This window comes from Neocloeon triangulifer, unplaced genomic scaffold (assembly GCF_031216515.1).
Source record: "Neocloeon triangulifer isolate White Clay Creek 2 clone unplaced genomic scaffold, ASM3121651v1 ptg000012l, whole genome shotgun sequence".
NCBI classification, from domain to species: Eukaryota; Metazoa; Arthropoda; class Insecta; order Ephemeroptera; family Baetidae; genus Neocloeon; species Neocloeon triangulifer.
The window spans coordinates 1,068,707-1,093,562 of record NW_026775554.1 but is presented as its reverse complement, the minus strand read 5'-3'; the positions used below and the strand labels follow the sequence as shown (position 1 = coordinate 1,093,562).

At 34.7% G+C, this 24,856-nt stretch overlaps 1 protein-coding gene across 1 annotated transcript; it reads right to left on the bottom strand.

The window, feature by feature from the left end:
* Positions 1-17,335: 17,335 nt before the first annotated feature.
* Positions 17,336-20,429, bottom strand: LOC132197266 (poly [ADP-ribose] polymerase tankyrase-like). Its single transcript, XM_059620434.1, has 5 exons — positions 20,291-20,429; positions 18,739-18,877; positions 18,500-18,686; positions 17,874-18,127; positions 17,336-17,815 (listed from the first exon to the last, which is right to left on the bottom strand). Exons 2-5 carry the CDS (start codon positions 18,871-18,873, stop codon positions 17,729-17,731), a joined length of 663 nt encoding a protein of 220 aa, XP_059476417.1. The 5' UTR covers positions 18,874-18,877; positions 20,291-20,429; the 3' UTR covers positions 17,336-17,728.
* Positions 20,430-24,856: the final 4,427 nt, after the last annotated feature.

Genomic DNA, 24,856 nt, shown 5'->3' with positions numbered 1-24,856 from the left:
CTGCGCGCATTAAAGCGTGCTGCAAATCACAAGGAATAAAAAAGTGTACAGGCGGAGAAGTATTAAAAGAGATTTCATCCGAGCCCGCGCACACACACAAAAAGAGGCGACGCGAGCTTTGAGCCGTGTCTGCGCGCAGCATTTAGTGCTGCTGACTTTGCTCGCGCTTCTTTTGTGACCTCGCACAAGAGATATTCTCTGGATCGCTAAATTCACAATAAAGCCGGCGAAAGATATTAAAAAACCCAGGCACACGCATGTAGCAATAAACCTGGAACGTGATAAAGAGCTAGTTTTACATCCCTTTATTACTATCCACCTATTCTGCTTTTCAAAAATGTATCTGCAAAGGGATTAACGTTGAAAGGAAAATGCGTTCAATGGTCAGACATGCAGTAGAGTTATTTTAGTAGAAAAATAAACATGTTTTTAATTTGCTTTTTCATAGACATCAATACGTCGCATATGTCATTTTTATATTTGTTAATTTTCTTCTCACGGAGTCACGGGACAAAAACGAGCAAAAGCTATCAAAACAATAAAATAAAAATACTTACAATTAGTCTATCGCATTTAGCTATATTATAAATAATAAGGGAAATTCAATAGACTTAGCTCTCCCGGGATAAAAGATATCCCGGGATAAATCCAAAGGGATAAAATTTAGACCACTGTCTCAGGTTAAATATTATTTGTCCCGCCTTCAATTTTTTCTCCCCAAGTCAAAAATCTGTATCTAACTTAATTTAAAATTGCTTATTTATTTTGCTCAGAAATTTCTAAAGACCTCTTCATCAAAGCGAAATTATACAAGGATTCTTTTCTTTTGAAATTTTTTGCAAATAAAATTTTTCAACTCTAAAAAATTAAAATTCTGAAGCTTTTTTTATTTGTAGATAAATTAAATTCGCTAATTAATTTTTAATTACAATTAACATATAAAAAAGGAAAAAATTCCTACAAAACGACTACAGACTCCAAGATGACTACAAATTCACTACAAAACCAATACAAAACGACTACACCCTTGTTTTACCGGGGCCAGAATTTAAAATGAATTTTCATATTTTTAGTGTTTCACAATTAAAATACACACAAATGTGAGACCAATAATTTTACTTAATTATAAATAAATTAAATTCAGTCAATTTAATAATAAATTAAAATTAAAAATTCCAAATTAAAAACAATTAAACTTCAAACACAAAACAAAACACTTTTCCAAATTAAAATTAATTCAAATCAAAAAGTAAATTCAAATAAAATAATTAATTTAATTATTTTATTCAAATTAATTAATGTAAATTAAACTAAATTAAAATCAAACAAAGCTAGACGTAAAACAGAACTTTGTAAAATCTATAAGGAACCCAATAAAAACGATGCCTCCGGCTTCTTTAAGATTTGAACAGAATAAGAGTGTTTCTTTTGTGTGTGTGCATTCCATCAACATCAACGCATTCCATCAGCGCTCTTCCATCGCACGCGACGCACTTAGCCCGCAAGTTGGTTAGGTGCGGAAGAGTGTATTGGCGATTCTGGTAAATATCGGCAAACGAGATGTGTCGTCGCTCTCACTGCTAGCGCAACGTTTCCCCTACGTCGTCTCCATTTCACTTATAGATTAAATCGTGTTGCAAATTAATTCGGAAATCAACGTTAGTTAAAAATATTTAAATCAGAAAACTGCAAATATAAAATCAGAGACATAGAGAATAACCCCTAGTATTCCTATCCGTCTCAAATGCATCATAATTGGTAGAAAATTAGAGTAGTGTACTAATACCAATTCTGGCACGTTTTCAATTCCGGTCTGACGTCACGCATGGGCAAATGGGCAAAAGGTCACATGGGCAAAGGTATATGGGCAAATGAATGGGCAAAACAAATGAATGCCCGCGCATGCGCAATTGAAATTTAAATAATACTGGGAAAAACAAATTTTCTGACAAAAAAGTTGGAAAAACTATCATTTTATTGAAAAAAACTAGAAAAACTAGCAAAAAAGAAGGAAAATCTACCATTTTTATTGAAAAAAAGAAGGAAAACTTGTCAATTTATTGAAAAAAACTAGGAAATCCTATAATTTTCTAGCAAAAAAGAAGGAAGAACTATCAATTTATTGGAAAAAAACTAGAAAAACCTATCAATATATTGAACAACTGCAGTGCCTTCAGTGCCTGCAGGTACTGAATACATTAAAGTGTTCTTAAGTCTTGACGGAAATATAACTACTGACAAAAATGAGCTATAGTGTTTCAAATCAAATTTATGAATATTAAATCAAACTATTTGCTGTAGCAAAGCATTTTTTTTTTATTTATGACACAAAATAATTTTTGATGATTTTGTCGGGAAACGAATAAACCCGGAAGCTAGGATTGCTTATTTAATTCATAATCATTTTGGTTGGGGTAAATAGAATTAATAGACACAATTTTTACTTACTTTCAAAGGTTTGATGTAATTATTTGGCCTTTTTCTTTGCACATATTACAAAACGCAACTGTGTCACTTGGTTACTCATAAACGACTCTTCCATCAATCTTGCTGCTCTGTCACCTGATGCCCTGTCTGTTTATGACACAAAATAATTTTTGATGATTTTTTTAGAAAGAATTGCATCTTCTGAAACGATCCTTAAATCTAAATGTAGCCATGAAATGGACAAAAGTACGAAGGAAATAAATCTCTACTCTTCGATCTTTTTCCTCTGCAGATGAAAAAAAAATAGTAAAACTGGTAAGTTATTAATTAAGTACCGCAGGCTTGTGTCCTATACAATTGATCGAAATTCTCTCATCAAAAACGGCAAACACTGGAGGTAAGCGCTGCAGAAATAACTTTTCGCAGAAAAAACCGCGCAGAACAGGATAAATGGAGCGATTGAGTTTTGGTCGAAATAGATCGAGAGTGGATCGACGGATGAATTATACTGGGGCGCGGTGGAGTTTAAGGGTGGAGTGGCCTCTTGGCAACTTTTTGCTCGACGCACACATGACGGCACAAATGGAACGCTTGTTGATGTAGCGGCGGCGCAAACAAAAAGCTGCTGCGGCAAACAAACAAAATAAATATACCTCTCGCCGGGCCTAAAATATATATAAATGGCGCGGCATTATGATTGACATAAGTGAGGTCCGTTTGGCCCCCATCAACCGCACGAGATACATAATTCATGCGTCTACTGAGAGAGGAGGAAAGAGCAAAGCCATGAGAAGAAGAAAGGCCAATGTTTTAGCCAAGATTGATGTTGCGACTCGCAGTATTTATGGAGCGGGCGGGCAGGTTGGCGCAAATCTATATCGATTGCGTTTGTGTCAACATTTATTCAACCCGCTCGCCGATAAAATATATCTGTGCGCTCTTATAAATTCACTTTCGGGCCAGAGGTATACGCCACAGATGTTGAAGGGAGATGCGCTTTATAAAAGCGCCAACTTAAAAAAAAATCAAATTTTTAAAAGTGAAAATTATCTTATTAATATTAAATTTAATAGAAATAATATAAAATTATAAGCACAATTTTTGATTTAGCGTTATTTTATGTTTTTTCATCTTAATGCAAAATTTGAACTTATAAATTTGCTGTTTCGTACAAAAGAATTAAATAAATTTCTTCTGAAATCTACATATCCACTATTGAACCCCTCAACATATTTGCAATACAGAAGTACTTTTCCAAATTGATATACAAACAATCATATTCAAACTTTTCATGCAAATAGAGCTTTTTATTCTTATTAAATACATTTAAATTAAATTGAATAAAGTTCCGATAAAAATTGCATCCATTAAAAATCAGAGGTTCATCAGAAGTTCACCTGCAGTTTTTTCCACCCAATTGATCAACATAAATATCGGTTCGGTTCATGTTTATATTAAATGTTTATTTTTTCATAAGTTTGAGGCTCATTTTGGCGGAGATGCAGTGTTTTTTAACTCGGATGTTTTAGCTTTTTATTGGTGCTATTTTTTAACTGTTTTTTCCGTGTAAAATGTTTTGTAGCACTAAAAATTTGTCAACAGTAGTGAATTGCAATATTTAATATAAAGATGATTTATTTCAAGATTAATTTCCAATATTTATATCAATCATTGCTTAAATTTTCCCAGTGAAAATAATGTTTTCTGATCATAAATAAAATTAAAATTAAATGACTTTTGGTTTTTCAACCCATGTCGTTACTCCCTTCAACCTCTCTAATGTACACTAGTCGGTTTTTTACCTCACTTTGACCGTGAAAAATGGACCATTGAGTGGTGTGCAACCGATCGAGGGCAGTTTGCATAAAAAAACCATCGGGTCGTTCCGAGAGAAAGAAAACGCGGGCTGAATTTTCCTCCTCAGCCCCCGTGACGAATTGAAATCACAGAAATGAATATTTTTCGGCGAATCCAACGCGACGCTGGAGCAAAAGGTGCTGTCGGGCGTTTGTCGATCAGAACAAGTTTAATTTTGAGATCTTTTCCTGATAAATATTTGCTAGCGAGTAGAAATGTCTCTTATAAATTGACGCAGCTGAAGAGGAAATTTCTGCAAACGCCTGCGAGGTGAATTTTTCTTTGAAGCGCAATTCATGTCAAATATTTAATTTTCCTTCACCTTCCAACGAGAGATTCTGCAGTAAAATATTGACTTGATTTGCCAATATCAATTTCCTATACGCAAGTTTTGCCTACGAGAATCAACCTGGTTTTCATTTCAAATCTCTGATGATTTGTGTATTTATTCAAATTTGATATCTTCATTACAAAATTCACATTCGCGACGAATTACATGCAAAAAAAAATAAAATTATATTTTTGTTCATAAAAATTTGCTGCAACAAAAAACACATTTATTAAAGAATATAAAATTATGAAAAGTTGAAGTTTTGGTTTAGATTGTATTATTTTTTAATTTTTTTTTATTCAATTTGAGGCAAAACGGCAAAAGATCAAATTGATTTTTTGTTTTCTGTCAAAATCATCCAGTAAAATGGGTAATTTTTTAATTTATCAAGAAACTCAACATAATATACTAAACAAAAATTTAGTTTTTTATTTTTATTTTTGAGTTTTTTTTTTTTTTTTTTAATTGTGCCCCTCTCCCAGCTTTCTAGTTGTGAAATTATATGAAAATATATCAAGAAGAAAGTTCTCTGAATTTCTAAAGCTAATCAATAGCGATTTAAACAATCTGCAGCACTCCGCATTTGAAACTCAGCTATCCATAAATTTAGGTATTTTTTTAATTTTTATATTTTTTTTTTATTAAATTCTGCTTAGCCCCCAGGCTTTCTAGTAGTGAAATTACTTAAAATATAACAAGAAGAAAGTTCTCTGAATTTCTAAAGCTAATCAATAGCGATTTAAACAATCTGCAGCACTCCGCACTTGAAACTCAACTATCCATAAATTTAGGTTTTTTTATTTTTTTTATTTTTATATTTTTTTTTATTAAATTCTGCTTAGCCCCCAGGCTTTCTAGTAGTGAAATTACTTAAAATATAACAAGAAGAAAGTTCTCTGAATTTCTAAAGCTAATCAATAGCGATTTAAACAATCTGCAGCACTCCGCATTTGAAACTCAACTATCCATAATTTTAGGTTTTTTTATTTTTTTTATTTTTATAATTTTTTTTATTCAATTCTGCCCAGCCCCCAGGCTTACTAGTAGATAAATATATGGATAGTTGAGTTTGAAGTGCGGAGTGCTGCAGATTGTTTAAATCGCTATTGATTAGCTTTAGAAATTCAGAGAACTTTCTTCTTGATATATTTGAAGTAATTTCACTACTAGAAAGCCTGGCGGCTAAGCAGAATTTAATAAAAAAAAATATAAAAATTAAAAAAATAAAAAAACCTAAATTTATGGATAGTTGAGTTTCAAGTGCGGAGTGCTGCAGATTGTTTAAATCGCTATTGATTAGCTTTAGAAATTCAGAGAACTTTCTTCTTGATATATTTTAAGTAATTTCGCTACTAGAAAGCCTGGCGGCTAAGCAGAATTTAATAAAAAAAAATATAAAAATTAAAAAAATAAAAAAACCTAAATTTATGGATAGTTGAGTTTCAAATGCGGAGTGCTGCAGATTGTTTAAATCGCTATTGATTAGCTTTAGAAATTCAGAGAACTTTCTTCTTGATATATTTGAAGTAATTTCACTACTAGAAAGCCTGGCGGCTAAGCAGAATTTAATAAAAAAAAATATAAAAATTAAAAAAATAAAAAAACCTAAATTTATGGATAGTTGAGTTTCAAATGCGGAGTGCTGCAGATTGTTTAAATCGCTATTGATTAGCTTTAGAAATTCAGAGAACTTTCTTCTTGATATATTTGAAGTAATTTCACTACTAGAAAGCCTGGCGGCTAAGCAGAATTTAATAAAAAAAAATATAAAAATTAAAAAAATAAAAAAACCTAAATTTATGGATAGTTGAGTTTCAAGTGCGGAGTGCTGCAGATTGTTTAAATCGCTATTGATTAGCTCAAGATATTCAGAGAACTTTCTTCTTGATATATTTTAAGTAATTTCACTACTAGAAAGCCTGGGGGTTGGGCAGAATTTATTAACAAACATTAAAAAAATAAAAAAACCTAAATTTATGGATAGTTGAGTTTGAAGTGCGGAGTGCTGCAGATTGTTTAAATCGCTATTGATTAGCTTTAGAAATTCAGAGAACTTTCTTCTTGATATATTTTAAGTTATTTCACTTCTAGAAAGCCTAAGGATTGGGCAGAATTTAATAAAAAAAATTATGAAAATTAAAAAATAAAAAAACCTTAATTTATGGATAGTTGAGTTTCAAGTGCGGAGTGCTGCAGATTGTTTAAATCGCTATTGATTAGCTTTAGAAATTCAGAGAACTTTCTTCTTGATATATTTTAAGTAATTTCACTACTAGAAAGCCTGGCGGCTAAGCAGAATTTAATAAAAAAAATTATAAAAATAAAAAAAATAAAAAAACCTAAAATTATGGATAGTTGAGTTTCAAATGCGGAGTGCTGCAGATTGTTTAAATTGCTATTGATTAGCTTTAGAAATTCAGAGAACTTTTGCAACTAAAATATTCCAATTGTGGTCATTATTTTCAAAATTTGTCGAAACTTAACCAATTTTTCTAATTAAGCCCTCTCAGGGGAGAAATTAATTAAATTTTGTTCACGGGGTCAATAGCACGCTCATTAAGCAGACGTAAGTAGGGAAGGGTCCCCGCGGAGCACAAAACTGTACAGTCGGTAACGCCGCAATTAGACCGCGCATTGATTGCTTGTACTTTCTCGTCCTGCATTTCTCGGCAGCTCCATTACACACGGTGCGTCTCCATCGTGGCCTCCCAGGGGCCGGACGCGCTGCCTGCTGAGGGCCGTGTGTTGATTCAAAGGCAGGCCCGATTGTTAATTACATCTGCCACCCTTAAGGGTCGGCCGGGCTGTTTGTCTGTTTGCCGCGCGCGCGGGCAACACCCACTCGTTGCCAATTATATGGACAGGCTGTCTTTGCTTGAGAATAAATTCTTGCTTGCTTGCTTACTTGAGAGCAGTGCAGGGTCTTAATTACAACGGACCGAACAAGTTGGCCCAACTCGGCCAGAGAGAGCAGGTTCAACTTGTTTATAATAATTTACACAGGCGCGCACACCCCGCTGGGAAAATGACCAGATGCTAATTTGCACGGCCGAATTATCTTCAGCACTAGAGCAAAACATTGTAATGAAAAGATAATTTCATTTTGATGAATTTTTATTACACTCAAACCATTTTCAATCCATTATTACAATTCTAAATTGTTAAAAAATGTCATTTTCAAATTAGTTCAAATTATTGATATTAAAAAAAATTATGGAAAGGTGGCTTGTATTTTTTAATTTTTCTATTAATTGCTCTATTTCTTGTAAAAACATGAGAACCACGGCAATCTATAAAGGAATTCTTAATAAGCTTTCAACATTTTTATCAAGTTTGCTTAAATTAGACAATTTTGGGTTCATATTTGTGATGATTGAAAGAGAAAATGTAAATTTTTGTCAATTTTTTATTGGTTTTTAGCTCTAGCTTTTCTGGAAATCCTTTTAGAGCAAAATGTTTTGTACAAAACTTGTGGAAAATTTAATTTTGCGCACTTTTTATTCCTAACATTTTCTTCTAAATCCAAAGGGCAAAAAGTTATAAACGCGGAAATGTTGAAAAATGAGGGTTTTTTTTGCAGAGAGTGAAAGAAAATTTTTTGGAAACTCTAATAACATTCAAAGTATGTCTCATTCTATGTTTGTTTCTTATTAAAATTTTTAAATTCTATATAAATTTAAATTATACCTAAAATACAAAGAAATTAATTTAGTATTGCAGGCAAATATAACATTTTAATTTTGAAATTTGTGGGGACTTTTAACATAGGACAAATGAAATTGCGACGAATGATTCTCGCAACTCGTCTCTCTATCATTATTTATTTAAGCGAGTTAAGCCAAGCGTCTATTTTGAGCACTGGCGAAGAGAGGCGAACTCAATTTCGTAGATTTGATGAATTGGCTAAGTCAATAAATCCCGGCCTGGCCGCAGGTACACAAAAATAAAACTCGCTGGGAAGCAATCGGAACGCGCGCGCGGCTCTTCCAAATTTAATTAAAATCTTGAGTGAGATTGATCGGCGTCGACATTGTATGTGTGTCTGCGACGGTGCGAAAGGTTTTTAGTCGCGCGGGTAAATATTTATTTTGTCCAAATTGGTCTTCCTGGCGGCGGCGGCGGGCGCTGTTATGGAATCGCCGGCGCGGAATGAATCCCGCCAGCGCCACTCTTTCCATCAGCCGCTCATTATTATTTGCATCCAATTTAAAAGAAAAAAAAAATCAATCAAAAACGCCAGCCCAGCTCCACTTGAAGTGAGACATACAATACTTCCCTCTGCGGCTCTGCGCTGACGAGAAACGAGAGGAGAGATTCAAAGTTAAATTAAACAACAGGATAAAGTAGAAAAGAAATGTTTGATGCCATCAGATATTAATTAATTAAAAATTTAATTTACATGTATTTCAATTGAAAATGAAAAGCCTTATTTTTAAATTTTTTGTTCATTTTGATGGCGATAAATTGCATACATGGGTGCGCTCAACAATTTTGCGCTCGCGCTCGCGATCAATTTTTTAAAAAGTCTTGCGCTCATGCTTTGCGCTCAAAAATATTTTTACCCGAAGAAAAAGTGCGACTTATTAGACAATTTTTTAATATAAAAAAGTCCATCGGCAATTGAAAATGATTAAGTTGAAAATAAATTACCAAAATTGGGATCAGTTTTGAAGTTTTTGGTATAAAAACACTGTTTTTCGTTACAATTATTGTTCAAAGTTTTTATGGTAACATCATTTTTCTAGGGGAAAAAATATTTTAGAAAAATTTACATAAGAAACCAAAAGCAAAGTTCTCAAAATAAATTCACTCGTTCTTTAGACGCCTCCTTAGGAATAAATTGTGTAGGAAAATTATCATCAAATAACTATGAATCAGGTCGTTTTTCAGCAGAAGCCGCTTTAAACAACACAAAACATAGTCATTGTCGCCAAAGAAATTGAAAAAATAAGATAAATGCCTAAAATTATGACTTTTTAGATTTAAAATTTAGGTTTAGGTCCACCTTAAATTAATAATTTTGCATCACACAAATCAAGGAAATGGTCACTGGCGAAAATGAGTTAACTCTGGACATATGTTTTGCGAGAGTCCTACTCGGTGGGACATTAATCAGCGAGTCCGGCGGGTTGCACGAGTTTGCAATGATTAGAGTTTGGAACTTGGTTCGCGCGGTCCCAACTCCATTTCCTTCCTTGTGCATTGTTCGCAGGCAAAGTTTGCATTCACAAGTCGTGTTGGTATCGGCGAGCCGCACTCGAAAGCCTCTTCGAGCGACTAATAATGAAGCAACAGCGAGAAGAAGCGCGAGTAATGGCACAATTATATTCCCCAAGACTTTATACGTATACATCAGTCTGGCACTTACTAAGGGCAATCAACTCTCGTCGCTGTGCAAAGAGAGTCGCATATGCACCGCCAAGCCATTTCTCACGCCGCGCCTAATCTAATTAGGAGAGACCTTGACTTAACACAAGTGAATAAGATTAAGCAAGAAGTGAAAGATGCAACTACGCAGAGCTGGAAATTATATGGAGTTTTATTTCAAGTCATACTTTAAATAATAATTAATTCACTAAAAAAATCATAAAAAAATGAATTAAAAATATTTCTTAAACAAGAAAAAAAACGCAATTATTGAATATTTCCTCAATTTAAAAATAATCCAATTTTCACCATAAACAAGTTTAATTTATAAAGCCAATCAATAGTAAAATCAATTTTGAGAATTAATTCAACAATGGAAGGAAATTGATTGTTGAAATAATAAATAAAACTCAAATGCAGAAGTGAAATTTGATCATAGCAGAATAAATGTTTTTCGCCATTGTACAGACCGGCTTGATTGATCAGAAAGCCATATAAATTTTCCGGTTGACAAATAAATAATAAATCTCGGAGCGCAAAAGTGCCAGCGGCAAACGTCGACCGCATCCATTCGCGTCAATTTGCAGCAACAAACAAACACACACATTGTATATAATAAACTAACTAGGGCTGTCTCTGTGAGCGCATAGCCAATTTCCATTCATCAATCGCGGCGAAAAAAGCGCAATTTAATTTGCGACCGAGAGTGATTAAAAGCGAAACACTGCAGCCTTTTTATATAGATGGAGCATGCGAGGGTTGTTGGTGCTGCGAACGAATCGTCCAACCGACTGTGGCGGCCAAACTAACTGAGTGATGGATGGAACTCGACGTCAGTAGCGATTGCCAGTTATGGCTGTTTGCTCGCGATTGTTGCATTGTTTTGTTGTAGGGCGCTGCATATCATTTCGGAGGAGCCTTTGTTTCCGCACACTCGGTTTCAACGACCTGGAAGGAATTCCGACGGGGATGATACACATCATCCCTTGATGCTCAACAACTCAAAACAATGCGCAGCTTTGAGCGATTTACTGCCAACCCTTAGTTTTTTCCAGCAGCAGCAAACAATAGATAGGCTCAAGACCAAATGAATTTGAGTAAAAATTAGAAATGTATTGAACTTGAAAATTTATTTGTTATGAAAAAATTTTGCTGACATCATGAAGTTCTAAGATAACAGAAGCGCTCCTTATATTATTGCTGCAAATTTTGCATTTCAGTCTCATTTAAGTGCATGTTGCGAATGTGATATTTCAGTTCAGAGGTGACATAAAAATTAGCTGAGCATTGATTGCAGAAAAATGTTTTTTTCTCCATCAGATTGTGAAAATGTCCCAGAATATTAAAAAAAAAAAACAAGGAGTTATAAATTACTTTGCAACAGGATTTTGTGCGCAAATATGTGCCAAATTTCAGGAAATTTTGAAATAATTTTTAGGTACAATAGTAAGCAAAATATGCCAAATTTTTAAGTTTCATTCTTCATAGCTCGCTCGCGTTGGTATCAAATTTTTTCATAACATTTTTAGACGTAAATGGGGCAAAAATGGAAAAATTCATAAAATTTGCAGCTCATCACTGCTTTAATGGGAGATGAGAAACCAGCGATTAATACATTTGGCACGCCCAATTCTAGCAGCCGTAAACTTATAGCAGAGTGAAGCCGAGATTTTAGATCACTTGGAAGCGAGAATTCAAAATTCAAATTTTTATAACTTTGCTCCTAATGAAAATAAAGTGTTCATTTTTGAACAAAAGGTTCAATTTTCTTTTAAACATCAACTATTGTATCAACAGTTTTGTCAAAACTTTTATCTGGAACCTAGATAATTAAATTTTAAGATGAGAAATTTCAAAGCGCGCCAATGAACATGTGGTCAAAATCACATTGTATTGTTATCTTGCTGATTGACCGTCAATTAAATTTAAATATTTTAAATTAGATGCATGCAACTTTAAAATTAATTTATGTTAGTAAATGTACGAATCACCCTGAAAGATGTTCCAGTTCCGCTGACTCAAGACTCAAGAACATTAAATTTCATGATGATTTGAATCACCATGAATCAACCCTCGATTGTGAAATTCTACCACAACATTAAATTTGTTGCTTAAAAAAAAAAAATTGTATTATATGGCTTATATGGCAGTATATACAAATTTGAAGTATTTAGCCATAATTTCATTTTAAACAGATTATAATAGTAAGAACGGTAAGAACTGACTATAATAAGCAATAAAATTTTATTATTTGGTACAATTTTTGATACTCTTTTATTTCTTCCAATATATATATAAAAAATAAACACACCTAATCTCATAATCTTTTATTTCCATGAATTTGTTTTAATTTCATCCAAAAATTAGAACACCTTTTTAATTATAATAATAAAATTTTCATTTGAAAAAAGGGAAAAAATATAAATTTAAATCTTTACCTCTTTCTTGGAGCAGAAGACAAAAATTTCATCGCGGTGCTCACCGTTAGGTTCAATTTCGTGGAAAGTGCAGAAAATTTCTGGGGGGAAAAGTGGCTCCCTGGAGTCGCAACGGATCAGAGGAGCGGTGGAATGCTCTGCTCTCGATTGCAACGCGGAGGAAAATGAAATTTCCAGCTATTATCGCCGAAGAAAATGAGGCCTTTCGCGTTAGTTAGGCTGGCGCGGGGAGCAGAGATGAAAATCCACAATTGAACACTCTCTAGCTCGGCGGGCAATTTGAATAATAAAAAGGCGAATGTGCGGCGAACAAGAAGAGCTCTTGTCACTGCTTGTTCTATTAACTTGATCAGCCAAGTGTTATAATGGTCGGTGGTGGGCAGGGCCGCCGGGGCTTCTTATCTCGGCCTCGCAGCGACTCTAATATTCCTCCTGCTTTTCTCGCAGGGAACAAACGTGTCACTGCCCGCGCCTCAAAACGCTTAATCTAAATCATGTTCAATGACGCGGGATCAATTCATCCTGGTCTCTCTCTCGGCTTTCTTCCTCTTCTCCTGCCTGCATAATGAGAGCAGAGACTCCTCACGCCACACAAAGGAAATTTCCGCAAAATTTTCCAACCTGCGTCGCACTTCGGATTAATTTCTCTGGCTGATTGCAAAGTGGTCCTGCAAGAGATCAACTCGATCCCTCTCGTTTGAGCTTTAAACGATGAAATTTGAGCAAGTCCTGCAGGCACGTCTGCTGACTCTTTTGTGGAGACGCCAAAGTTTTGCGAAAAGGAAACTATGTGACAGACCCGAGCAGCGAGTTTTAATAAAAAGAGCGCAGACTGCAAAATAATGATCATATCCGTGCCTTGCGGAGTTGCTTCTTCTTCAGTTTTGCGTAGATAAAGTAGTTTTTTTTTTGCAAGTTCCTTCTTGGAAATTTCAAGCTAATTAAATTGTATGTAACTTTTTATTTCATTTATGAAAAAACTTTCTAATGAGGTGAAATTCAAAAATTATTATTAAATTAATTTTCTACGTATCATGAAGGATCTACAGTATAAAAAAATTAATCGAGTCCAATTAATAAATCAATTGTTCTCTCCCAAGAAAAGCTTTTCATAAAGAATTTGACGAGCAAAAACTCTAGCTGCTCTAAACTTAACAGTCGTTAATTTTTCAAAAATATTGTTGAACCACCATTTTATTAAAATCAGTTAAATTTTTATTGCGCAAACACGCAGAAGTGCAATGTTAATTCATAAAAAACTGCCAAAAACAATCACAGAGTTTAAAATATTATTTTGTGATTTTAATTTTGGGTAAATTAAAAAAAATTACATTAATTTTATTTCAAAAAATTCACTTGGCAGAATTATTATCGAATAGGACATTATAATATTCCAAATTATTGAAAGAAATAATTACATTTGCAGACAATTTTAATAGATAATTCGTTTTTTTTCTTATTCATTTGAATAACGTTAATTTTATAAATGGTTAATTTAATAGTAGCGTTTCATTGTAGAATTAAGCATAACTTTATTTAAAAATTTGCATAAATATGTGAGTAAATTTTACAAAGAGAGTATAAATTTATTATGAGTGAAATGACAGAATATGCGAAATCGCAGGGAGCCAATTTCACTTATCCAAAGTCGAAAGTGATCGAATTACAATCTCATGATTGGTTTCGCAAGCGCAGGCAAAAATCGACCCTCTTTTCTTCTCTCTTATGCTTTTGGCGAATGGAAATGAGGAGGAAACCGGCGGCGCGGCGAGGCGAGGGAAAACGCTGTTGCGAACAACAAAGGGATTCAATTTTCGCCACTCGGCTTGGCATTTGAGCTTCATCGGACACATGTACCGTTATTAGGGGGATAATATTTGCAGCGGCGCGAAAGAAGAAGAAGAAGCAGTTTCTGCGCGAACGCCCCTGCTGATGCGTGTTGTATATATTTTGAACGAGCTATAGAGGGTGGCGAGGAGACACCCCAGCCATCAGCCGTAAAAGAGCCTCCAAAGTGTCTCCGCGCAATGCTCCTAATAATTTACTTCGCGCCCTCTCCGCTCGCTTAGCACAACAAAGTAGAAAAAATTTATTTCCACCCTTTGCACTTTGCGTCGAGCCGGGCTGGGGCAGTGAAAAACAGCAGCACAACTTTATAAATTGTACGCAAAAGTTTTATTCTGAAAATAAAGTTAAACTTTTTTCTTCAAATTTCTATTACAAAAAAAGGTTTTCAGATCAATTCAATTTTGAGTAGAAAAAGCAGCTAATTTAAAGTAAAAAAATGAACAGATTTTGCTGCGAGAAATAGTAAAATATTAATGCTATGTGCAACAAAAATTATCATATTCAAAAATTTTGAACCATAGGAATCGCTGAAGATGTCAAAGTACCCAAAATTTCCATCTTAAGTGTCATCAATCCTATTAATGAAATGGAGTCAGAAAGCTTCTTCCCTCAAAGAAAACTAAAAAAAAAACGAATTAAGTAGAATGACTGTGTTGAAATTGAAATAATGTTTGTTTCATGTTAGACTTTTGTAGTTAATTGTTAATTTTGTGAGTTTTTTTTTAATTTGAAACAGCAAGTTTTGTTTTTCAGGAGATTATTTGATTTGATTGAAATGAAAATATTGTTTTCCATAAATTTCAAAGAAGATTTATTGCACTAAAAAAAATTAACAAAGTAAGTCAAATAGGATTTCACATTTTATTGATTATTTTAGTAATTTATTTTGTCATTTTTAATTGAATAATGTTTTCATAATAAACGTTTTGAAAGAAAGAGGATTTTTTTGTCACTGCCCTGTTAGTTTATGCAGAGCCTTTTTCACACTTGGCTCGCTTGTTCCCTAGGGTGGGATCGCGGGGCGACCTAATGAAATCATGATTTATCCGAGATTCCTCTTTTTCAGGCCGACACATAATTTATTTGCGCCGTGGCAGGAAGACATTTGTTTCTCGCCATCATAATTGCCAGCGAATTTTTCACTTCCTGCGCGCTCTCGTGATTTTGCATTCGCCGCTGCGCCACTGCATTCGGCTAATTTAGTGACGCACTTTACAAGCTTCCTTCCCCCGTCTTATATAAATTTGCTCCCTTTCTCTTTCTTTGTTTGGGCGCCGACGTAGAACTTTGCTGCGAAAGCGAATTAACCATTTTGTATTTGTCACAGCGAGAGAAAAAGGCCAAGTAGCGGAGGTCTGGTGGCAAATAGCGCCCATTTCCAATGAAATCCATTACCATTAATTACGCCAGCAGCCCCGTAAAAAGTAGCAGAGCGGAGACAGCTTAGCCGCGCGCCGGGCTCAAATTTACCGCCCCGAGAGAGGAAAGAAAGGAAGCAAATATATTTAATTCGCCCCGTAAAAAGCGCACTCGTCAAGCCTTGCCTCTTTTGCAGAGATAAAAAGAAAAGCGTTCTCGGTTCTCGTACCTGCCTGGGCCGAGTTACGATATAAAAAAAGTCCTCTTTGCATTGCTAAACAACGGCGTCTGGGGATTAGGCGGCGCTTGATTGCGCCGCAAAGGCAAAAGTATAAAAACTAACGCTGGGGCTCAACACAAACACAGAGCAATCGTTAAAAAGGTATTGCCGATGAATGAGATGCAGCTTTTTCATTTGAATGAATGCTTTTTGCACGGTCATTTCAAATGGAACAAAATGCATCAAACAAATCAGCAACTCTCTTTTTGCACAGCGATCATTGAGCTCTACTTTTATCCTCTAAACAGTTTAAATTGATTGATAATTCAGTCTTTTTGTCAAGTCTGTACAAAAAATTTGAAAATTTACAAAAGGCAAATAAAAAATACTCAGCCTTCAACAAATTGAAATTTGATAAAAAAAAGAAGAACTAATTTTAATGAGAAGTATTTGGACTATTTTTTTTTATAATCAGTTAAAATTAAATTAAGACATAAATTTCCATTCCAAAAATTGAGATTAAAAACTGTCAATATCATGATTTAGAGTGGGTGAATTTCTTGTCTCAAATTGAGCCGAAGCTAATTGCCCGTAATGAATATTCGTGACGTCAGAAGCCACTTTGAGATTTGCGACGTGACGCGCGCGGTGTCGCATGTCGCGGCGCGCAATTGTGAATAAAGATTGATCGTGTGCTCGAGATGCATTAGGGGTTTTCCTTCCTCCACCGGCGGCAATCTTAATTGCCTTTGCAAGGTGCTTATTAGTTAATTACCAAGTGCGTATCACACACGCTTTAATTAAGCGCGCGGTGATTTATCAGTGACTCGCATAACTTATAACAAGCGAGCGAGTCCTGATTTTGCACAGAGATATTCACGGAGAGGAAAACAAGATTAGCGCGCCTCACACAATGCAATATTCCTCGCACTCTTGTTTGTTGCTTTTTGCCAAAGACTTGTGAAGAACGCCAAGTTCTGGTCACTCTCTCTCGCAAAGTTGCGCCGCCTTTTGATGAGGAATTAATGCGGACGCTAAACTATATCGTCCGCGGTGATCGTTAAACAGGAGGGCAGACTGCGCGTCTAACAAGGACGCTCGTGAAATATTTAAAGGGTTTCAGGGATGCTCTCTAAAAGTTTATTTCGGAATTTCAACCAAGATTAGATGTTAAATCCTAAGAAAAATATGAAATAAATTTTTCTACCCTCTTGACTTTAAAATATCAACTTAAACAAAAATTCATTTCATCATCTTAATGTACGATTTTGTTATTTCAACCATTGACGCTACTTGAACTAAATTGAAATGAAAATTTAAGTTTTTAACACTAATCTGATTTCATATTCTTTATAATTAAAGAATTAATTTATTGACGCTTCTACAACTTAAAGTTAAATTCACTTCAGCAAATTACATTTTTTTAAATTTTTTTTTAATATACGTGAAGGTTGAGAAATTAAATCGTTTTTTTTTTTAATGGCTAAGATTTTATTTTGATTCAAACCATGAAACCTATGTGGAAGAGTGCCGTGATTTTACTCCATAATTATCAATATAAAATTTCCAACGTGTTTTTTTTTTCATTTTTTTTTTCAATCAGAAATCAACTAGAATTAAAGAATTTATTTAACATTTTTTTTCTCATTGAAAGCAACATTTTACTTATTTAAAACAAAAAATAGTATTTAATTTTCAACATTAATAATAATAGTTTTCATAGTCAAATTTTCAACCTTTTCAACCGAACAAAAAGGTTGTCGATTCCAAGATTTCGGGATTGGAAAATTTTGGAAGGCAATAGAGGGGGAGGGGGCACAAATGTAAAATTGTTATACACAAAAGTGTAGAAAACTGGGCTGAAATTGGAAGCAGTCGTTTTTAATGTGGAGTATTGCAACGTTCGTCTTCCGAGTCTGAATCCGACTTGTACTTGGCAGTGTACTCGACTAGATAGCTGGGATAAACCTGGTGAGGAAATTTATTAATTTTTTTATTCTAAAACTTGAAAATTTCTTTTCAATACCTGAGCATCATTGTAAATTATGTACTCGGGACGCAACAGAAATCCGCCGTGTGGAATTGCTTTGACCGAATGATATCCGGCAGGAAGATTTTTCACAGTCGACTTGGTCTCGTAAATTTTCCCCAGCGCGACTTTGCAGATCAGAATTCTTCTGATGCAAATCTCGCATTCCTTGTCGTCGTGAGCGTCGCAGGGTTTGAAGCAACCGAAGGTGTAGTTGTTACTTTTGGACGAGTGTTCCGCAAAATAAACACCTGCATTTTATTTTAGAATTATAAGATAAACCAGCAGTTGAGTAATTAATAACTCGCAACAATTCTATCTTATATGGACTGGTTTTATCTATTCAATCGTAAGAGATGCAAAATAAAAATTTATTATGTCGCTGGAAAAATAAAAATTAGGCAATCAAAGATTTTTAAAGTAGGCAACCGAAGCCAATTCTTGGAGTTTTTGCAAATCTTTGGTCGCCTGGAAATTTTTACTTTTCCATCGCCTGATTCACTATTTTAACAAATATCTTACTTTTAGAATTGAATTCACAACACCATAGAAGAACCAATAATGTTATAATGAATTACACATTTATGGTGAATTGAAAAAATATGACTTTTTATTTCACTCACCATCTCCAAACATGCCAGACTTTTTGGCAAAGCCGCGGTCAAAACCTTGAGTGGCGATCGTCATTGCTTGCGGTGAGCCGTGGAAGAGGCGCATTTCCTTGACCCACGCACCTCCCAAATCTTTGCTAATTTCCTCCCTCCTTTCTCTGTATCGCTCCCACGTGTACTTGTTCTTTATTCGGTAAACCTGCCAATAATCCATGATTAATTGCTCTTATTATTACGATTTTTTTCTTTACGCATTTAATGTCAAATCTCTCAATCTCATCGTGGCAAATCGTACTTTGTACTTGATCCTTAGCAAATTGATATCCGCCTCGTTTCGGCGATAACTTCTCTAGTTCGATGCCGTCAAACCATCTGCCAGGGGGCATTTCTCTATTAAAATTAAATAAATTTAGGATTTTAATCGATAATAAATGAGTTTGTACAAATTTAAACAAAAGTAGAATGATTAAAATGTTCATTACATTTTTTTCATTTTAATAGAGTCAATTTATTTAAAAAAAAATAAAAATTTTCAAGAAAAAAATATTAATTAAAAATTTTCAAAATTAAAATAGGCAAAAATTCGTTATGCTGGTTAAAAAAAAAGCTTTGGAAGTTTTAGTACAATTGGAGGACATTCACTAAACAGATATCCTCGGCTAGCTATAATTATAACATGGTTAGCCCTGAAAGTAAAAAAAGAACAAGTCTTCTGATAATTTTTTTTCTATTTTACAATCATATTGCTTTAAAATTTGTGCATATAGAATATAAGGTATTGATTAAACGCACAATTAATTTGGAATGACTGTAAAATTATTAATTCAATTATTTTATTTTCAACTATTTCAATCAGTGATTGATCATGTAATAAATAATATAACACACTAGTACAAAAGTATTAATGAATAAAAAAATTTAAATTAACTGTGGATTTGTTGATTATTAAGAAGTCTTTGTTGACGGGAGGTTGTTTAAGTCGTTTGACTTCTAATAAAAAGTCCAACAGAAGTTATCAGCTCTTTTATATATTATCTCCTGATAAAAATCTCACGGACGGAAACTGAAAAAATGTTAAAACTGTTTTCAAAGTCTACACACACTTATTCATTATTCTGAAACATAAATAATGCTTAGTGCTATATTTAATGCAATCAAAGCATTTAATATATTTTGTTTTTAATAATAACATGCTCAGACCGTATTTTTTTTATTGCAAAAAATCTCTTGTGAAAATTTGTTAATTTTTTTTTTAAATAAACGGGCCAGAAAATTATTTATTTTTCTGCATATCTGATTGGAAATGTGTATAACTTTGCAGCAGAAGAAAGCTAAAACTGTTATTTATCTGTTAAGCGCATCTAATCAAACAATGATTTCACCAATGAGCGTAACACACATTTTAGATTAGACTTTTTTTGTCTTCGACTTTTTTTGTCAGGGTAAAAACCAATTCGACGGCGACTCACCAATTAAAATCTATAAAATAATTATTTATAAAACTGTATAAAACCATAATTAATTAATTATCGCACAACTTTGAAAAGGACATTAATTAGCGTAGGTCTTAGGAAAAATATTAAATTACATTTTATAAATTATTCCTAAATTTATTATTATTATTATTATCAATTTTTATAAATGCTCTTTCAGTAAAAAGTATTCTTTGCAACTGAAACTCTTAATAAAATTCAGGTTATGTATTTTTATAAATAAATTTAAATTAATAATTGACACAATTTCAAGCAAAATATTATGACAAAAGTACACAATTAATATTTTGAAAATATGTTGCTTAAATACCTTTTATGAAATGAAAATCTCAGATTGGTGTGGCTTCGGTCACGCACACTCGTAAATGTGTAGGAAGACGGTGGCTTGCGATTGCGTCGCTTCAGTTATATCAGCATCGAAAAGTCTAATTGAATGCAAAAAGTCTTTGACAGCGTGCAAGTCTAATTTAGACTCTCGCATCACTGAAGTCCAAAGCTACTCGTTCTTGGCAAAAGATTATTTGGCCAGTCACTCAAGTATCAAAGTCCACTTGTTAACAATTTATTGGTTCTATAAATATGATGAGGCTGATATTTATCATATTCCCATTCTCAAGTACTTTAACAAAAAAAGAAAATTATTTATGTCCACATGTTTATTATTTTGGTACGTAATAGTAAAATATTGATTCACTTCTTTATAATTAAGTACTTTTATACTTTTAAGCTGACGAATTGCCAATTATTTATCATAGAATATTTTATTGTTGTGTGCAATATTAAACCACGAAATTTATACGTTTTTTTTTTATTATTTTGCAAGAAATATAATATAAAGTTTGCAAGAAGTCGCAAAATGATGCAGCCTTGGTTGTTTTGAAGATTCGTCTGCTGAGGTTCAGGGCGTTCTTCCTGAGGTGGCACCTGCGACGCACCTTTGACTGCAGGGGCCCTCGGATGCCCCAGTAAGGTAGGCACCAGAGTCCCGTGGTTTTGCTGAATCCGTGACTTTTGTGCTGGGCGTCTGGAAAATTATAAAGACAGTGGGAAAGAAATAGAGGAATTTTTATAGACTTTTTTCACATTTCTGGCTGGTACTTGAATAAATTATCCTCTTCTCTATTCTAGAAGCGCGGTCTAAGACTTTTAATGTTGAAACAAGAAGGCTCAATATAACTTTTAACACTGCGTCCGCGGAAGAGGACTGCTGATGATAATATTTGGTGTTGACCATGTTATGTATGTCAGAGGTCAACGAAACTCTATATAACAATAAATTTTAATTTAAAACTCAATTTACTCTAATATAAAATTTTTAATTATATCAATTATAATTATAGTAAAATGAAATTACAAAATAAATAATATTTCACCCACATTAAATTAAAACAATTTCACAGAAAATTGCTGAATTTCCACTCCAAAGCTGTTAATTTCAGAACAGAGAGTTTACTGGAGTGCAAACAAAACATCATTAGCAACAACGAGGATGAGGAAAAATTGCGAAAATGTTGGCAAACTTGGTGTGTCGCTCTATTGTTTCCATTCGGTGCGCACTTTGCGGAGGAAACAAGTGCGGCGGAATTAAGTGCGGGCGCGCGCGAAGCAAGTCATTGTCGACATGAAAAAGCTGAAAAGCTGCAGGGCGCGGAGCTCATTAGAGGGGAGTATGTGTAGTGCCACTTTTATTACGCCCAAAACAATATAATAAGCGGACAAATGTGGCTGCGCGCATATAAATTACACTTGAAGCGAGCAGCGCAATTACACTAAGTAAGGGTTATGCAACAGACAGAAACCGACGCGGACCGACGCGGACCGACCCTCTCCATCAGATCAGGGCCAGAGCGAAAATAATGCAAATGCGCCGCCGACCAACTCGGCAAAAACAAACTCGCCCGCCCCACCAAGAGCACCCCAAAGTGAGATGAAATCGTTATGTATTGAGACTTGCTCTTTGCGCGCGTTGGTTTCTGGCCAAAAACAGAGCCAGGTCCTCTTCCACAAACACATTTTTTTTCCAATTTTCTAAATTGGAAATGCGATTTATTTAAGATAATAAATAATTAAGGGTTTTACCGGTTTTACAAAAATATTGTTGAAATTAATGTTTTCAAAAGCTATTTATTAATTTGGCTGCAAATAATTTTTATTGCAAAAATATTTGTATTGAATTTTTGAAACGGGTTTTGCTCAAACTAGGTGTAATTATATAAAAAAAGGAAGAAGCTTTTCAGTTTAGCAATACTTTAGTGCTTGAATTAAAAAAAAAAAAAATGAATTTTATTAAAATAGTTTTCTATCAATGCACCCGTTGATTTTTAATTTGAAGGCATTTTTTGCTCTATCTAGGAAGCATTTTTTAATTTTAGTACAGCCTCTGGGGCTTGAATAAAAAAAATATAAAATAAAAATATCAATTTGATTTAAAGTATTTTATTAATGCACCTTTTGATTTTTAATTATTTGGCAATTTTCGCTAAAACAAGACGTTATAAATAAAAAGGAGGAAGTTCTTGATTTACCTTTAATTTGCACAGTAGGTGTAGTTTAAGATTTGTAGAAGAAGCAATCATAAATAAAATGCAAACAAAAAATGTCTCACAAAGTTTTGAAATTTTCATTCCTGAATACAAAAATTTGAGTTCAAATTGTATTCATTTATTTTGTATCATATTCCTCCAATTCAACTAAAATTGGGTCCCATCACATTTTCTCCAAATACACAATTTCATTTTTCTCCTTCGCTATCCAAAGGCATTTTGGAAAATTGCAAAGCAGCACGTTCGTTGCAAACGCATATGTCGGGGGCGAAATGTTATCGAGATACGCATCGTCATCGACGTAGGCGAGCGAGCGAGCATATTATATTGGAAAGCCGGTGGGGAGATGGATAGGGAGGGTGAGCGCGCAGAGACAGATCAACATTTTGATAAAAGGGCTCAATTTTAGCGGCTTTTCATGCAGAGCGCCGAGGAAATGCGACCTCATTTCCCGGCGATTGAATTTCCATCAGCGCGCCGAATAAAATATTCGCACCGAATATGAATGGCGGCGGCGGCGACGGCGGCGGTGTTATCTTCGACACCTTCTGCGGACAGGGATTTACGCGCGCAATTATTTGCATGCCATATAATGAGAGGGAGAGAGAGAAAGGCCTGGCAATCCGCAGCTGGGTCGGTTCCTGCCTGGAGATAAGTGCGGCATGAACCGAGCTGCTCGCCCGTCTAATGTAGAATGATGCGAATGTGCAGGTTTCGTCAGCAGCTATTCAAACTAAAAAGCAACTCACGTGGATTCATTAAAAAAAAATTTAAGTTTTTACGCTAACAAGGACAAGTTTGAAAACTTCCAAATAAAGAACTTCGTATTGGGTTTCCTAATTATTGATTGCGGTTTGGAATTTTTACAGAGTCTTTTTTCAAGATAATATGATATTTAGCAATCTTTTTGAATAAAGACAAATTCAGATGACCGGGTTGGGTCTTTAAGATCAAATTTACATAAAAAGTAGAGGTTAATTCAATACAATATTTCTGTCAACCCTTTAGCTGAAAAACGTCCAGATTAATTTTTTGAATAATTTTGATATAAAAAATCATAATTAACAGTGATTCAGGTACGTCTTTGGTGGCAGAAAATGATCTCCCTATTAGATTTGCAGCATGAAGAATATCTTGTGCAAACACTTGTGGGGGCCGAGTGGATAAACCGACCGACAGACACCTCGGCGGAAACCTCGTTCCTCTTCCTTCCGGCGGCGCGATTTAACGAGAGAATCAATTAAGCCCGTCAATTCGGGGGTGGCGAAGAGGTGATTTGACCCTCGGAGAAAGATGGCGGCCCCATTTCGGTTTCCTCTCTGGCTGGAACGCGATTATTTGCCATTACGCGTGACTGTAGCTTCCACTTAAAGTAATTCAATGTGTCTAGCAAGGCCGAGTTTGGACGCGGCCGGGCCGATGTGGGCCAAACAAAACTTTTTGCCCTTTCCCTTGTCGGCGGCAAATAAATTTTGGCCAAGTGTAATAATTTTTGACAAGTGTCACTAAATCCAATTGCTTTCTCGACCCTTTCCGAGGCCATTTGCTTGCCGAGGGCGTGGTTTTCTTTTTTCATTCCAAAGTTTCGCAAAAAAGTTCGGCTTTTCACAGCGCGCACGGTGATTTTTCTCGTGTTTACTCGACGGAGGCAAATAAATAGCTGCGGGCGAGTTTTTAGTTTGAGAATTTCAAAGGCTTTTCTATTCTATTGAACGCAGGCAACCGAAGAAACACACTTTTGTACTAACGGTTGCATACTTTCGGATTTGGCAGGCGCGTCTAAATTTGGGAAATTGATCGATTTTGTATATCAACGTGAGTTGCCTTAGTAAAATATTCAACCCCCTCAAATGGCAGAGCTTGAAGTGTTCTAACGGCAAAATAAAGTATATTTTGCAAAGTGCTTTAAAAATAATTGGAAAATAAAAAATATTCATGATCTTCGATCAAAGTTGAAAATTGAAGAGCAAATTTCTACTTAATTTTGATGTTCAGCTATATTTAATTAATTCTCTCTGTTAAGAAACTCAGAAAGAAGATAAATTAAGCGAGTTAAGGTAATGATTATTATGTATTGTGGAAAAAATGGAGAGATGGCGCTCCTGAGGAGTTGGCGCTCCTGAGGAGTTGGCGCTCCTGAGGAGTTGGCGCTCCTGAGGAGCTGGCACTCCTGAGGAGTTAGCACTTAACAGGAGCTGGCAAGTTGTCATTTTTTTAGTTTTCCTGGAGCGCCAACTCCTCAGGAGCGCCAACTCCTCAGGAGCGCCAACTCCTCAGGAGCGCCAACTCCCCAGGAGCGCCAACTCCCCAGGAGCGCCAACTCCCCAGGAGCG

What these genes read in the sequence shown, in the direction of transcription:
- LOC132197266 (XM_059620434.1), bottom strand. Translation starts at nt 18,873, where the DNA reads ATGCCCCCTGGCAGATGGTTTGACGGCATCGAACTAGAGAAGTTATCG. An exon ending in AGAGATTTGACATTAAATGC is followed by an intron (nt 18,687 to 18,738) that starts GTAAAGAAAAAA and finishes GATTATTGGCAG; the next exon opens with GTTTACCGAATAAAGAACAA. An exon ending in GTCTGGCATGTTTGGAGATG is followed by an intron (nt 18,128 to 18,499) that starts GTGAGTGAAATA and finishes AATAAAATGCAG; the next exon opens with GTGTTTATTTTGCGGAACAC.